Source organism: Plecotus auritus (assembly GCF_963455305.1).
Source record: "Plecotus auritus genome assembly, chromosome: 1".
Taxonomy (NCBI): domain Eukaryota; kingdom Metazoa; phylum Chordata; class Mammalia; order Chiroptera; family Vespertilionidae; genus Plecotus; species Plecotus auritus.
Genome location: NC_137770.1, coordinates 37,541,089 through 37,557,356, shown reverse-complemented (window position 1 = coordinate 37,557,356; position 16,268 = coordinate 37,541,089). Strand labels below are relative to the sequence as shown.

At 42.3% G+C, this 16,268-nt stretch overlaps 1 protein-coding gene across 1 annotated transcript; it reads right to left on the bottom strand.

Annotated features, from left to right (window-relative positions):
- Positions 1 to 3,121: 3,121 nt before the first annotated feature.
- On the bottom strand, positions 3,122 to 15,119 carry LOC308233998 (homeobox protein SIX4; the record flags this gene model as incomplete). The annotated part of the gene is made up of 3 exons (XM_080641154.1): positions 3,122 to 7,485; positions 10,969 to 11,654; positions 14,263 to 15,119. 3 exons carry the CDS (start codon positions 15,117 to 15,119, stop codon positions 6,689 to 6,691), a joined length of 2,340 nt encoding a protein of 779 aa, XP_080497280.1. The 3' UTR covers positions 3,122 to 6,688.
- Between the last annotated feature and the right edge of the window lie 1,149 nt (positions 15,120 to 16,268).

The window sequence follows — 16,268 nt, the reverse complement described above, 5'->3', positions numbered from 1 at the left end:
TAATGGCCCAATTGTCTGTCAAACTTACGCCAACCTCTATCAACTGGAACCATTTGGAAGTAAGTGGAAGAAAACCTTGGAGCAGTAAGGAAAAGAATTACTATAAAGACCATACACTAATGCTAGAAGATTCACATAACCACTTTCTGGCCCTACCCCAAAAAGTATTTACTTTCGTCTTTTAAATAGGGATAATACTTTAACCAGTTTAGCCATACAGATCCCTAATCCATAGCAAGTGAAATGATTTAAAGGGATAAATGACTGTTAAAGTTACTATTCATTTAACAAATAATTTTTAAGACCCTACTATGCTCTACTATACTAAATGTCAGAGAAACAAAGATGAAAGTGTAGCAAGGCAGATATATAATTACAGTGATATGATAAGTGCTACACTAAAGGAGGATATTAATCCCCAGCTATTCACGGACTGGGCCATGACTATGAGGGTGAACTTCCTGAAGTATGATATGTAGTGAGTCTTGAAGACTGGGTGGTAAGAAAAGACCTGGTCCTTTTGGGAAATAGTTTCATACGGTTACAGATGTGACTAGACAGAGGTAGGGCCTGAGCTTTGTATGTTAGGGAGTTTAAATGGTATTTCATAGGCGATTGAGAGCCATTAAAGTTCTAAACTGGAAAGCAAGGCTCAGATAATAAGTCTTGAATTCTGAAAGTTCCATCTGAATATAGTTGTAATGTAGCCTGAAATGAGGAGCAGACATCGAAATACCAGATAGGAGGTAGTGTGATCGTATAGTTGAGAAATTATAAGTGCCTACTATAGCAATAACCTTAGAAATAGAGGGGAAGGAACTGATTCAAGAGACAATGAAAGAGAAGACATGGATACACGTAGTGATCTGATGGAGGTGAGAAGAAAGGGAAAAGACTCCAAAGTGAATCCCAGATTTTTAAAAATATATATTTTTATTGATTTCAGAGAAGAAGGAAGCAGGAGAGATAGAAACATCAATGATGAGAGAGAATCATTGATCAGCTGCCTTCTGCATGCCCCACACTGGGGATCGAGCCCACAACATTGGCATCTATCAGTGACCTCCTGGTTCATAGGTTGATACTCAACCACTGAGCCACATTGGCTGGGCATGAATCCCAGATTTTTTACTTGGCCAATCGGTAATGAATGCTATGAAAATGAGGAACAGAGAGCAGGGAATAGACTTAGAGCAAAGGCAATAGTTTAAAAATTCCTATATGGAATCATAGTTGACTGGGACATTCTGAAAATATCCAGTTGGGAACTGGATCTACCAGCCTGGAGTTCAGGGGACAGGTTCAGGCTGGGACAATCCCAGCAGGAAGCTGGCAGCTTTGGTTAACAGCAGGAGGCAGAGTAGACAGTAAGCTTGGAGAGCTTGAAATTCTGGAGACACTTGGAGATAAACTGCTATACATGCTTCAAGTATTTCCTGTCCAACAGCTTAGGACAACCTGACATAGTTTAGAAATTCCTGCCTTCACTCTTGCCTCCTACAATTCCATTCTCCAAGGAATAGGCCTGGTGATATTTTAGTGTAAATCATGTTATATCATTCCTTGCTTCTCAGAGGCAAATCCAAACTATTAGGCACAGAATAATAAAGCTCTACCTGTGATGAGACTTGCCTATCTCTCTGACTGGATCTCCTATCACATGACTCCTAGAGTTAACACTGTGATCTAGCCGCTCTGCTCCCCCCTCCGGCCCTGCTGTTCCCTATGTCTGGAATGCTCTTTTCTAGGTCTGGCTGGCTGGCTCCCTTTCATCATTCAAGCTTCTCTGCTGAAATGTTACTTCCTCAGAGACCTTCCTTGACCAATCTAATGTATAGTCCACTTCTACCATTTTCCATTCTTAACCCCATTACCCTGTTGTTGACTTTGTAGCACTGACCATTATCTGAATGTATCTTATTTACTTTACTAGCTCTTATATTGGCAATGGTGATGTGCAAAGGTAAATTTCCACATTTATTATTTCTTAAGAGAAACTGGAAAAGTGAGATACAATCATACAGCTGAAAGTCTTGAATTCCCATTGAGGGATTTTATTTGACTTGCTAGTTTTCCAGGAGCCAAAAAATGTTTGAAGGTCAGTGACCTTGTCAAATGTTTTGAAATACTTGTTTGGTTAAGATGTTATAAAATGTAATCACTTCACAATACTCTGACCCTGTACTCACTTACTGAGACACTATTCACTTTAACTGGATTAACTACATAGAAAATTGCTAAACTAAATAAATGAACTGAATGACAAGAATATAAAAAAATCTAGGCATAATATCTGAAATTAACTTGATGGCTTTAACTAGTTTTGTAATAGAATTGTACAGTTCTACTTAATTACTAGTCTCCTCTTCATTTCAGTGTGGGAGGCACACAATCAGATACCATGTAATTTTAAAATTAGGACCAAACTGTACCAAGGCTGGGGCTTCTATACACTCAGTAATGCATTTCTGTCCATAACTTTGTCAAACTACTGGTGGACCCAACCATGGTATAACCAAACTTTGGCTAATGGGAGTGCTTTAAAAGGTGGATTATAGCCCGACCGCTGTGGCTCAGTGGTTGAGCATCGACCTATGAACCAGGAGGTCAGGGTTCAATTCTGGACAAGGGCACATGCCTGCATTGTGGGCTCAATCCTCAGTGGGGGGGTATGCAGGAGGCAGCCAATCAGATTCCCTCAATACTGATGTTTCTAACTCCTCCCTTCCTCTCTGAAATCAATATATCTATATCTATATATCTATATATGATGGGTTATATTGAGCTCTTTCAATAGGATTGGGAATGAAAAGATCTTTGGACCTTTCAACTTAATTTCATTAAAACTTCTAGAGTGCCAGATTCAGATTCTGGGACACCCAAATGAGTAAGAAGCATTTCTTTCCTTAAAGGAAAGAAGAAATGTAACCATTTAATTCTGAGTATGCAGTACCGTTAAGTAAATTGCATAATTTTGTACAGAGATCAACTAATTCTATTTTTCCAAAATTACTTCTTTTGTTCTTCTATTTGCCAGCCTATGAAATGTTTGTGTGGGTTTTTTATTTTCTTTTTCCTTCTTTGCTTTTTCAGGGAAAAATAACTTTCAACATATGGTATGTATAAATATAAAGTTTATTTAGCATAGTGTTTAGAAAAATAAGTTCACATCATTTCAGAAAACAAATAAAACACTTAATTGTCCAGGCATAAACCCCTATTACAGTACAACATACATACTTTAGATCTCTTTGGTTGGGTAATTAAGCACAGAAATGTTCCGGGACACGCTGTGTGCCATCACCTAACAGTGCAGTAAAGACTCTGTTACCCCATCCCATGATATACATTCTGTATAGATTTTCTCTTTGTGTAAGGCACAGTAAAACCATATTGAGTATATAACTGGTTGCCTCTAAACATACAGTACATGCAACTAAAGAATAATTTTTTTTTGATAACCCTGAAAGCCAAGAGTCACATGCTATATAATTTTGATTAATAAAATGTATGGTTGTAATATTAAATCAACATGATGTATCAATTAGATACAAAATAAATGTTAGGCTCTAATCATCTAAGTTCTAGGAAGGCTTTGAAACATCTTTTGTAAAATGTAAGTCTTTCCCCCAGTTTTCCTGAATTATTTATATTTGTATGAGATGATCTGTCAAAAACATTTTAAAGAATGAACCTCTGGCTATGTACTAATGCACACTTGTCTAAGATGTAGCAGGGCAGGCTGCAACACATGCCCAATAATCCAACTTTTACCATGCAAGATGTAAGGGCATATACAAGGTGATTTAAGGTCAGTGTGCAATTTAACTACGGATATTTATCTATGGCTATGACGTCTACCTGCCTTTCATAACACAAGAAAGGCACTGAAACGTGTACAATTCAGTCTTTTCATTGCTATAAATATACATGAGCTATAAAGCAGTACAACACAGGTGCTCTTGCTTGATTGAGGAACAAATGCACCTTCTCTTTAAACAATAGACTGTCCTTTACTAGATGTAACTAAGAGCTATAATGCCAAATTCTGGCTGATAAGAGTGCATAGTTAGGCTCACATCAAAAATCCCACAGCCAGCCGCAGGGGTTGGGGTTTGCAGGGAGAGTTATTTACCCCTATTCTGATTCCTCTGTGGGGATCATTAGAGGGTCATTTGCAGCATCTTCAAGCATTGGTTTATGTAGGAGAGAAATTCTGCCACATGAACTCCAAGGGTTCTGAGGTCTGGCCCTTGGTATTGCAAAAGACATTTGCAATTCTGTGCATGGAGATCATGGGATTTATCTTATTTCATTCACATATACATGGGCTACATACTAGCCGGCCCGTAATTTACTGAAAGAATAGAAAAGAACAATAAGTTCTTTATAATGTGCACTGATTCTTACCTGGTATATTGTGTAGCTACCTGGAGTAATTGTAGGGTTATAATTACATCACGTTGGGAGTATGAATGGGTTTCTTAGGTACGTCTTAAGTTTTGTGCTATCTTTTCTTTTTCTTATGGGAAAAAAGAGGAAGAACTATGAATAAAAGAGGCTTATTATATTTTTGGAAGACAGAAAACCTTTCCAGTTATATATAACATATACAACTTTTAAAACCTTCCCACCTCCCTTACTGGATAGTGATTTTTAAATAATTAATAAACTCTTGATATCTGCAGCAATCAAGTGGAAAACATCATTTTCATGTAAACTACACCACGTAATTAATCTCAGTAACATGATCAGCACACACCCAAAGAAGAAACAAGCTGTATAAGTAGTGGTGGAGTGGAAGAGAACTCTGAAACACCTGACTTTGTAAAAAACAAAATGAAAAACGTGTAAGTTTCAACAGTTTAGAAACATTAATCTATTTTATTTAAAAAATGGGATCTAAGTTCTTTATCAAAATGATAGAAGAGGAATTCTTCATAGGGCTCTTCGTCTATGCCTGCCAAGTTCCATTTGCAGTAACTTCCATTTGACAGAAGTTAAATCCTCTATGGCCCTTATTCAACACGCTCGGCCTGTAGTGATCTAGAGTGGACCCTTTGTTCTGATCTTAAAGAAAGCAAGTTGTAGTGACATGTTTATGTTCAACAACTTTAAGTCATCTCTGATGAGATCATTTTCCCACTTTTCTTGCTTTTCAGAGATCAGAGACTTTACTCACTACAGAAAGGTATTTGCATTATTACAACTAGTGTTCAGAGTCCTGATAAAAATTGTATCCACAGCTCACATTATCAAACAAGCTTCTGACAGAAACCCCAAAAGTTTTACTTTTAAAGAAGACATGATAATATAGTGCAAACAACAGTCATATGTCATAATGTAAGATCTGATTCAAAACATTTAGAACTAAGTTTCAACAGGATAGAATTTTGCTCAATAGAATCTACATATTCTCTCTTTACTTTAAAATGGTTGTTTTCATAGCCTACATAATTGATTCTACATGGTAGTCTAAACTGTTATTTTCATTGTAATGAAAAGCATTAACAGTAATTGCTTGTTCACCCATTTGCATCATAAACATCATACATAATAATAAAAGCGAAACTTAAGTTCTTCGATTTAAAGCAATTCTGTGGTGAAATTAACCCTGTTAGAATAGTAGAAAAGAGCCATCAGTGCTTCCGTTGACACTTCTGTACCTTAGTAAGAATAATAAAAAGGCCACAAGGTAAAAAGGCACATAGAATTCTATATAAAACATATTTAAATGAATCAGAGAGCTGCTAAAGAAAGAACAAGGATGTGAAAAAAAGTACCAAAATTCCAAAATTAGGAGTTGGATTTCCTGTTTCAGTGTTATTAATATTGACCTTAATAGACTCCTGATAAAAATCATTACTTTTAAAATTCTACAAAAAGTAAAACTTTGTTGGAAATAACTATGTTCACTTCCTGTTCAAAAGTAAAAATAAATTAAACAGTAAGAAAACATCTTTTTTAGTTCATAGTGTCTGAAGTATCAGAGAAACATATACAGCATAAATAAAATTCACTGTACTTATTCAAATCCTTGCTTATAGGACTAATATATTTACACTCATACTGAAATTTGTTTCAGAGTTTTTAGTGGAGTTGCAAACTTTCTCAGCCATACAGAACTATTAGCAATCACATTTGGAAACATGTAGAGACAAACTAAGACTTTCACAAAAATGTTGAAAAACAGAAATGCATATATTCAAAAATATACCCTTAGAATAGTGGAGTACCATTTATGCTACTTAAACCTTATCAATGCCCATGGAGTAAAAGTAAACAAAAAGAATTATATTGTTTCTAATGCTCTGTAGTGATATTTAATTTTGTTAGGTGCATACATTTTTAATTTAAAAAAACTATCAAGTTCCATTTGACCTCAGAATTCTATTAAGTCAACCAAATGATACACTTTGACTTGATATATTCCATCTTGTTCCTTTGTCTCCATCTATTTAAAAGAGAACATATGTGAAGAAAAAGACTGCAGTAATGCAGTCCTACTTCTGTATATTTAACTGTGATCTTCATGCAGATCAATCCAGTCTCTTGAATGCATTTACTTGCAAAACTAGTGTTTCCCTTTAAATGGGAAAATGCTTTATGTCCTCAGGGCTTTGTGAAAAGATTTGCTGTCTGATGCCAGAAAAAAAAAGGGTGGAGGGTGGGCAAAGGGAGATAAAGTTTATAAGTCTTGCATATCTTCATCCAATTGGACAGTTTGGAGCTTGGCAAGCTCTTTTTTGTCTGTTTCCAGGTCTTCACAGACAGTCTCAACCATGCCCTCTAGGACATACTTGGATTTGGAGTCCAGCATCATTAAGTTGCTTGTGGCTTTGCTCTCTGAATTTGTTAAGAAATTCTCTTTTATGTTAGCTACTGATTGCAGAACCAACCGATGTTCTCTGACAAAATCCTGGTGTACTGCTGGGGATGGGTGACCCACCTGATCTTCAGCGGTAGGAACTATTTCCCCAAGGGCAGCCTGGGTCATGGGGACGGACAATAGATCTTGACCAGTAATAAGGGAGCAGTTCTGAAGAGTTGCATAGTTAGTGTTGCTGACAGATGTCACAGTAGATTTGCTTGCCACAGGTGCAGACATTGGCTGGCTATCAGCAATGTCAGGGTTTAGTTCAGTGGGATTTAGTAGGGTAGGGGGAGTCAGGGAAAAACTTTGAGTTGGGGATACATTAACTAATGAGGAGGCCAGTGGATGGAGGCCACTCCCCGAGATATTTTCAGAAGATATATTTGCATTTACTTGTGCATTCTGATTGACAGGCATCAACTGAGAAAATACCAGGCTCCTCTCCAAGCCCTCTTGTTTAACAGATCCTATAGTCTGGCCTGAATTAGGAACAGTGTATACCACTGCACTGGGAGCAAGAGAACTCAAGAAAACCTTTCCTTGCTGGACTGTGGTAGACTCACTTGTAAATGTGCTCCCATCTGAAGTGCTTGGATTTACTGAAACATTACCTAAAAAAAAAGTAGATGATCATTGATTAAACTGATAAGGAAAGAAAAAAGTTACTTTTTTACATGCATGATTTTCCTCGAGTTCAGTAGAATCACCCTGAGCACTTAAAACTACAGAGTCACAGGCTCCACTCCTAAAAATCTGGCTCAGTAAGTTCTAGAACAGGTGTATTTTTAACTCCCCGAGGAATTCTGATGACCAAGTGGGAGTGAGAACTACTGGTTTAGAAACCAAGTGTGAAAAACAATCTTTTCCAAGTTCTAATTTTAGTCAAGTTTCTGGTTCAGAAAAAATATTCATTATTTTCCATATAGATCCCAACTTATCTTTCATTTAGTTGATAGTTATTGCTAACTGTGTCAGTTAGAACTAGAAAACACAAATGCAAAATAAAATGCCTTTGTTCAGGACAAGCTCAGTAACTCACATAATATATAAATGGAAATGTAGAAAATGCCACATAAAATGAGTTACCCTGGGGCTTAATGTTAACCATATAAACCTGTACAGACAAGTTGCAAACTTTCACCAAACTAGCCATAAAATAATGTCAAGTCAAAACATTCAGTAGGATATGTTTTTCTTTTCTTGTGCCAGTTCTGAATTTTCGGTGTTGTAGTGATAGGAAAAATTAATGATAATAATGAAATAGGCTTTTAAAAATATAGATTAATATAAAGAACTAGTGCTAATGCTTCTATTTTCAGTTTGAATCTTTTGAGGCTCTTGTTATTATAGTCTGCAGAGACCAGAAGGAGAAAAAGAAATGTAAGTAGAAAGCTGAGAGAAGATGTTCAAATCAGGTAACTCAGATAATGTAGATGAATCAGATCCTTGCCCTACTCCCACCGTCAAATAAAACTTTTCTTTCTGATTCTTTACATAGGCATAGTGAAATGATGGCAATTATCTTGCCACTGAAGGAAAGGTAGACGTGGGGGAGTTTTGTGGCAGAATAGTTTCAGAAGGGCTATTTACCCTGATCTTTAATTAGATGTTCAGTAAACTCTTTTTATCATTTTGAGAAAACAGCCCAATTGTAAAGGTAATTCAAGTAAAACATTTGTCCTCTTGAATTACTACAATAATTTTGTGATTATATTACTACTTATATTGATAAATCAATGCCACAGAGCTATTTATGTCTTCCAAACATTTTAAAATATCCTAAATGCAAAGGAATGTCTTTAAAATGAAAAAAAAAAAGAAAGAAAACAAACACACTATATTTGAACTTAAAAAATTAACCACTTGAAAATATTCATCATGGAAATACTTGTGTTAAGAAAAACATTTCTATGTATGTTTGGGCTCTTTCCTAATGTTAATGTTTGTTCTAGGCTGAATGAATAATAAAGGTTTTTATTTGAAAAAGTTTAACTTCAACTTAAGTATGCCTTAAAATTCCTGTTGGCTGCTAAATTGTAGCAAAAAATACCTGAAATAGATGTTTATTTTCTTGTGTTATGTGGTTGTGAAATTTATTGCCAGTGCATATGTGAACAAAATAATCAGTTATTTTTGATACTGCCATAAATAATGTAATAAATGTGACATTTCTCCAACTGCTATTGAATATAAATAAAGTAATGTTTTTGAATGCATAGAAATTATAACATATCAATGAAGGGGGAAAAGCAGATGTAATCTAAAACTTGACATTTAAATATAACTGCAATTAAATTATAAATTGAACAATAATTTCAAAATCAGCTAAAGAAATCCAATTGAAAAATGATACAGGTACAAAGTATAACTTTGTAATGACGGTAAAATAAGAAAAAAAACACCCTTATTTTCTCAGTTTATAAAGTGAGAAAATTATGTAGATATTCTGCTTTCCCATATAAATGCCAACTATAGAAAGATTATCTATCTTGTCTAGGTATTTTTAAGAAAGGCTCAGGTATCTCTTTTTGAGAAAGGCTGAATCCCCAAATGCTTTAGTAAGAACTGCAATACATAACTACAATGAAGAAACATTGCTTCCTGGACCCATTTGGTTAAACTTAAGCCTTCCAATCACTCAGTCTAAGGATTGACAGCTCTGTCATTTGAGTTTAACTTTTTAAACTGAAAATGCTATTTTTATTCATATTAAAGACCCCATTAAAAAATTAGTCATTAGTTTGCAATACTTTCCTATGGTAGCACGTTTCCAGATAACATGTGAAAAGTATTTCTGTTTTTCTCCTCGCCCACTCTATATACCAAGCTTTTTGGCCAAATATGTTCTCTAAAATGTTACATACGGTTTGGAAATTTTCTAAAGTGAGACAAGGGATTAGATCCACATTAAAATATTATAAAACTAAGCACTTTGGCTTTCCCTGTGGTTTTCATATTTCTGCCCTCTGTTGGATAGTGACTTAGCTTAATCCTTTCCATAACCTGGAACAATGAAAAAATAAATAGTATGCTGCAGGACTGTTGTGTTTTACTACCATTTTACCTAAAGAGAAACAAATGTACCGAAAGGAATTCACTCCATTACAATTTTTCCATTAATGCCTCAAATAAGCTGAAGTAGATCACAGTTGTTATAAATAGATCTTTTTTTGATAAAGCCATTTTATAGGAAGCTGACCTGTAAGGCAAACAATTACTTATTTTGTGTTGATAAAACAATTTGGACTTTCAGACTTGCTTGTAGGAAGGCAACCATGCATTAATATCGCGCTCTCCTGAATGCAATGGGATTTGCAACCTTCACAGCCATTCTGACCATTCCTGTTTCTATATTAAAAAAAAAAAAAAATGACATAGAGCCATACAGACTTGGTTAAAGTCAGTGAAGAATTGGCATATCAGCTTCTGGTTTCCCCAATTTTAGATCAGTGCTTTCTTTAGCAGATTGTTATTTAAGCCACAAACATATAAAGTAAGGCTTATAGTTGCCCTCACTAATAAACTGCATTTAGGAGGTGAGTACAAATGCAGAGCAATAGACAGCCAATCACACGTCCTTCTGGTTTTCCTTTAGATCTGTTCGTCTTATTTAAAGGAGGAACATGAATCAAACACAATTGATCCACTCTTGCTCTTCTAAAACACTTTATAGTCAAATAAATAATGCTTAGGTAAAGTGTACACATTCTTATCAACTGCTTCACTAATTATGTGTTCTTGGCATTGTTATTAATTTTTAATCTTAAAATGTCAAACAATGGGTTATTTTGTAAGCACCGATTGACTTATATTTCTATCATCGTAGACCTGACAAGACTTGCTATGAACTGTATTTTTCCATTCAGTTGCTAGGAAAATAAAAGCCCATCTCCACGATGCCAGGGAAGCAGGCAAGCTGCATATTACACGGGTATTGTGAAGAAGGAGAAACAAATCAAAAGGCTATTCTGCAGCTGTGGCTGCCAATACGGTACCTGAACGGTCACATCAATCCATAGCTCTCACCACGTGTGTCACTTACAGCAGCTGGCTACACATGACTGGTGCATTATAGTACCAAATGAGAACTTTACCTTGTGAAGCTGCCCCTGAAACAGGAGGCAGCTGCAGCGGAGAGAATCCAATGCTTCCATTAAGAAACTGGCTGTTCCCTCCGGAATTGGGGATCTGGACAATGCCATACTGATTAATTTGCACTGGTGTAGTAAAAGTCACGACAGAGCCTCCGTCCTGGGAAGCCACTGTTTGAATACCTTCTCTTTTCACCTCAGTGCTGGGGATCAGCCCGGGGAAGGACACAGGAGCACTGGGGCTGTAGGAGCTGGTGGCTGCTGAGTTAGCTGAAGAACTCTGGAGGACTTTGAATTCCTTCACATCCTGGGAGGTAGGGCCCAGTATGTCAGTCATGGACATACCATTGCTCACAATGTTTGATGCCATTTTGGGTGGGTTCAATGACACTGTTTGTGTATTTCCCACATTTAATCCATTTAGGATAACTCCGTTGGGTCCCTGAATGAAAGAATTACCATTAAGGAAGACAGGTGAAGTACTTGCAGGTACCAAGCTTCCATTCAACAAAACTCCAGAGGAGCTTAGTATCTTAGCATTTCCAATTTGTTGCATGTATACTGGCTCCATGTGACTGGAAAGGCTGAGGTTGGTGACACCATCAGATGAACCGGAGAGTGGATGAGGAGACAAATCCTCATGACCCTTGCTGGATTCATCTTCAGTGCTGGGATTGCCATCTGACTCACTGTATTGAGAGGGAAATCAAGGCATGAAGAAGGTCAGAGGGCTGACATTCTACATAGTGCCATTTGTTTGGAAAACCAGCTTCTAACCCCATTAAAGGTAGATTCAAGGAAAGCACAGCAGGAAATCTTTTAGTGCTGTTTAAACTATGAGGCCTTTCAGCAGATTCTGACTAGATAGAAAATCTGGGAAGATGCAAATTCAACTAACAGAATTTACAGGAGAATTATTTTTATAGCATTAAAGTTTTTCCTTACTGTTAAATATGCCACTACATAGAAAACACTCATTCAATAATTTGGTCAGTCTTTCCTGTTTAGGAACTCCTTCCCCTCCCTTCAAACCAATTCAGATTAGTGTAATTCTGAAGGTAAATGAAAGTGCAAAAGGAGCAGGAGGTGGAAAGTGCTGTTTTGTTTGTCAGGTAGTTAACAAGATATCATTTTCTCACCTGCTCCCAAACTTCTACTCCACCAGACTGACAACTCTTTCATTCAACAAAGTGGCTGGCCTTGTAGGAAAGGCACTTTCAACCCAAGAACTGTTATGTGCAGTCGCCCTTGAATCCAAAGGAAGCCATAGGGGCCTAGTTACATACACCATCCAGAGCCCTGGTGAGGTGGGAGGGAAAGGGTGGGTCACTCAGCTGCCTAGTAACTATCAGACCCCTCCCCAGCCAGCACCCTTGGTCCTTCTGTTTCAGACAGGACTGTGTTTCTCAGCTCCCAAAATTGGGGGGAAAAAGAAATCCAGGGAAGGGTAATGGTGGGGGTTTCCCATTTGGTCTGAGGGTAGGTAGGTGGGGGAGAAATGGCGAATAGGACATTGCTCGGTGGGACTTGGCCCCTAAGAAGATCCGACATCCCTGCAGTGCCCAGCGGTCGGTTCGCTTTCATGCCGAGGGAGGGGATTACTGTGGCTTTGGGCTGCGGGGCCAGGAGCGCAGAAAGCGCTTTGATTTACGAGCTGAGGCTGAGCCGCCGTCGCCGTCTGCGAGGGTGACTCACCGGGGGTGCGGGTGGGAGGTAGATCCGGAGAGGGGCCTAAACCAGGCAAATGGGCCCGGGGCGGGGGTGTAGGGTTGAGGGGGGTAGGGAAGCAGGTAGAATGTGGTGGAGGAGACCCGGAGAACGCGCCCCGCCCCGGGAGCGGAGGCTGTAGGGCAGCTGGCCTGCGCCCGGCACCCGCTCTCCACCCTCTGCCTCCAGTTCCCGGGATTGTGTCGGGGCTCGAGCCACGGGATCCGTGGCCTCAAACGGGTGTGGGGGCAGGTGCCGTGGCGTTACCAACGCGCCTCCTCTGGGTCTCCGGCAGGCCTGCGGGAGGGTGCACGCAGGTCTCAGAGAGCGTTTTGTTTTGGTTACCGCGAGGCCGGACTCGGGCCAGCGCCCCTCTCCCCGCCTGGAGAGAGGAGCGTCAGGGCCGTCGGGCCTTGCAGGAGCGCAGGGGCAGGGCGGGCCGCTGCGGGTTCCGGAATGCGCCGGGTGATCACCTTTGCTCGGCCGGGCAGGCTCCGGGGCCCCCAGATTCCTTCCCCGAGCAGAGCCTTGGGGCTAGAGACACCATCTCTTTAGGCCACCTTCTTACTTTACTTCGCTCAAAATACAGCCACACCAGGTGTCTGACTCGGGAGGACGCTCAAAAGAGGTGGAAACCCGATTATATCCTACCAGTCGAGGGGGAAAAAACCCAGCTAGTCAAAAAGTTCAAACCCGCCAGGGTGGGCTCTTTGGAGGTGCGCAGTTGATAGCACCCCCACTCCTCCCTGCTCCCCTCCTGACGCCAGCCATGGCCCCCAACCACGGTACCAGGCGGGAGCCACGCAGTGTTCTGGGGCCCAGGAAGCAGCCCTCAGCCCCACTACCCCAGCGGCACTGAAATCCGATCCGAAGGAGTTCAGAATCAGGTTTCAAAACACCGCAGAGCCGAGGCGCACCAACACCCCACGTTGCCGCGGCCACGAAGGGAACCAAGGCAGGCAGAGTGAATGATTAACTCTGTCATATAAAACCTCGACGGTCCCAGACCCCCTTCTGCGCAGCCAGCCCTCACCAACACTCTTCTCCCTCAACAGCCGCCAAAGCGACCCCCGGCGCACACAGGCGCAGGGGGGTGGGGTGCGCAGTGGGCAGTGGCGCCCTGGGGGTCGGGGAGCGCGGGCGCGCGCCGGTCGGTGCGACCCCGCGGAGGTGCGGACCCCGCCAGCGTTGGCAACCTCCGCCGGCCTCGGGCAGCAAGAGTGGCCTTTCCGGCGCCTACACACGCTCCTTCGCCCCGCCAGAAGCGGGGAGAGTGGCAACTTCAAAGCCAGAGGGAAGGGGGTGGGAAACCGGGCAGCAGTGACCAGCCGAGGTGGGGGCGGGGACTGAGACCTAGGCGGGCGACGAGAAACTTCTGGGGGGGAGGGAAAGGAGAGAGGTTCTCCCGCCCCTAGTCACCGCCGCCCCCCGTTCTCGGTCCGGGGGAGAGGTGGGGGGCGGGGAGAGGTGGGCAGCCGGACCAGGCTGGTGGGGAAGGTAAGCGCCATGTTTGCGAGCGCCAGGAGGAAAAGAAAGCTGGGAAGGGGGTGGGGGAGAGGAAGGGGGAGGAGGAGGAAAGTTGGCGCTCACCTTTTGGACTGGGTCTCAGAGGGGTTCCGATCGCGCTGCCGGCGGTTCTTGAACCAGTTGCTGACCTGGGTGAGGGAGAGGCCGGTGATCTTGGCCAGGTGCCGCTTCTCGGCCGGCGAAGGGTAGCGATTCTGCTTGTAGAGCTCCTTGAGCGCGTTGCGCGACTTCTCCTTGAAACAATACACCGTCTCCTCGCCGTCCCAGATGGTGCGGGGCAGGGGGAATTTCCTGCGGAGCCGGTACTTGTCCACGGCGCCCAGCGGCCGGCCGCGGGCTCGCTCGGCCTCGGTGTAGCGCGCTTTGTACCAGAGCTGCTGCAGCAGCGGGTGGTTGGCCGACTCGAAGCTGTGGCTCTCGAGGATGCTGTAGAGCTCGGGGTAGATGCCCTGGTGGAAGGCCACCAGCGCCCGCGCCTTCAGCAAGCTCTCGTTGCCACGTAGCAGGTCGCTCTGGGGCAGGGACCACAGGAACCGGGCCAGGCGGTCCAGGTTGCCCCCCTGCTGCAGCGCCTCGCACACGCAGGCGACATGGTCGGGCGAGAAGGCCAGTGTGGTCTGCGCGGCGGCGGCCGCGGCGTGGTGGTGCCTGCCCAGAAGTTCCGAGTGGAGTTGTACCTGATTCGCCGCGGCTCCGGCCGCCGCCGCTGCCGCTACTGCCCCTTCCTCTCCGCTCACCCTGGCGGCGGCGTCCCCCGGCTCCAGGGGAAAAGGGGCTGGAGCCGGGGGGTTCAGCCCCGCCGCCGCGCCCCCCGCCACTTCTCGAGGCGCCTCCTGCCCTTCCGAGGCGCTTTCCATCCCATTCTCCTGCTTGATGTCCGCCGCACTTGCAATCTGCCCGGTGGGGGAGGAAGAGGACATTTTTTGTTGTTTATTTTCCTCCCTCCCTCACTCCCTCGCACTCTTTTCCTCTTTCTTTCCCCCTCTCTTACTCCTCCTTCTTCGTCTCCCTCCCCCCTCCCCCCCTCCGGAAAGCCCACTCCCTCCCTCCCGGTTTCGGCTGGATCTGGCCGATCAGGTTTCCCCCCGACCACGCAGTCACCATTAAGATAGCTGCTAGAGCAAAGTAGTGTAAAAGGATAGCTGCTTTCTGCCGTTCCCCCAACGTGACTCCTCGGGTTGCTGCATACTATATGGCACTGGCGGCCCGGCCGGCCGGGCGGCGCCACCTCATTGGCTATTTCGCATTCAGAGGGAGGAGGAGACACCGTTTCTATCCTTGTCGATCACCCGCCTCCCACTCCACCCCTTGCCTTTCCCTCTCCCCCGGACCCCCAGGCACCTATACCTGAAGGAAAACACCGACATTCTTTTCAGGCCATGTTCCCGGGTGGGAAATTACCTAATGTGGCCTGAAAACTGGACAACAGACTCTTTGAAAGACAGTCTCTATGATTCCAGAGGGGATAATTGTGTGGCCTAAAGGTCCGGATGAGAAACACTTAACAAAGAGACCCCCCTCAGCATATTCAGATGACAGAATTTCAAAGAGGGCAACTCAGAAACTTCCCTATCTTTTACTCTCTTTTACCCCTCTTTCTGACCTCTTTATTAAGGGTATTCAAAAGGGTCAATAATAGGATGGCACTAGGGAATGTTCTAAGGGGGAAGCATTTACAGTAAGTTAAAATTCCAAAGAGAAAAATGCTTGGAACCTTAAAATAAGAGGTATAAAAAGCCCAATGAGAAGACAAAAACAACAAGCCTTAAAAAATGTGTTTAATGTTAAATCACCTGAAGGGTTGGCATTCCCACTGAGTTTAACGTAAGCATGTAGAATATTTAACCATGTTTATTCAGGGTGAGTAGGGTGGAAGAAATCCAAGCTTCAGATTTAGATAACAGTATGTAAATTTAAGTCTTCTGTGTGAACATTTTAAAAAAATGTAAGTGTATGAATAGTTCTTTAAAGATGACATTCCTGGTAGAAACATCATCTCTATGTGCAGGTGTCTTGGGGAGATCAATGCAGGATCAGCAGCTCTTTCTACAACAGACAGATGGAAGACT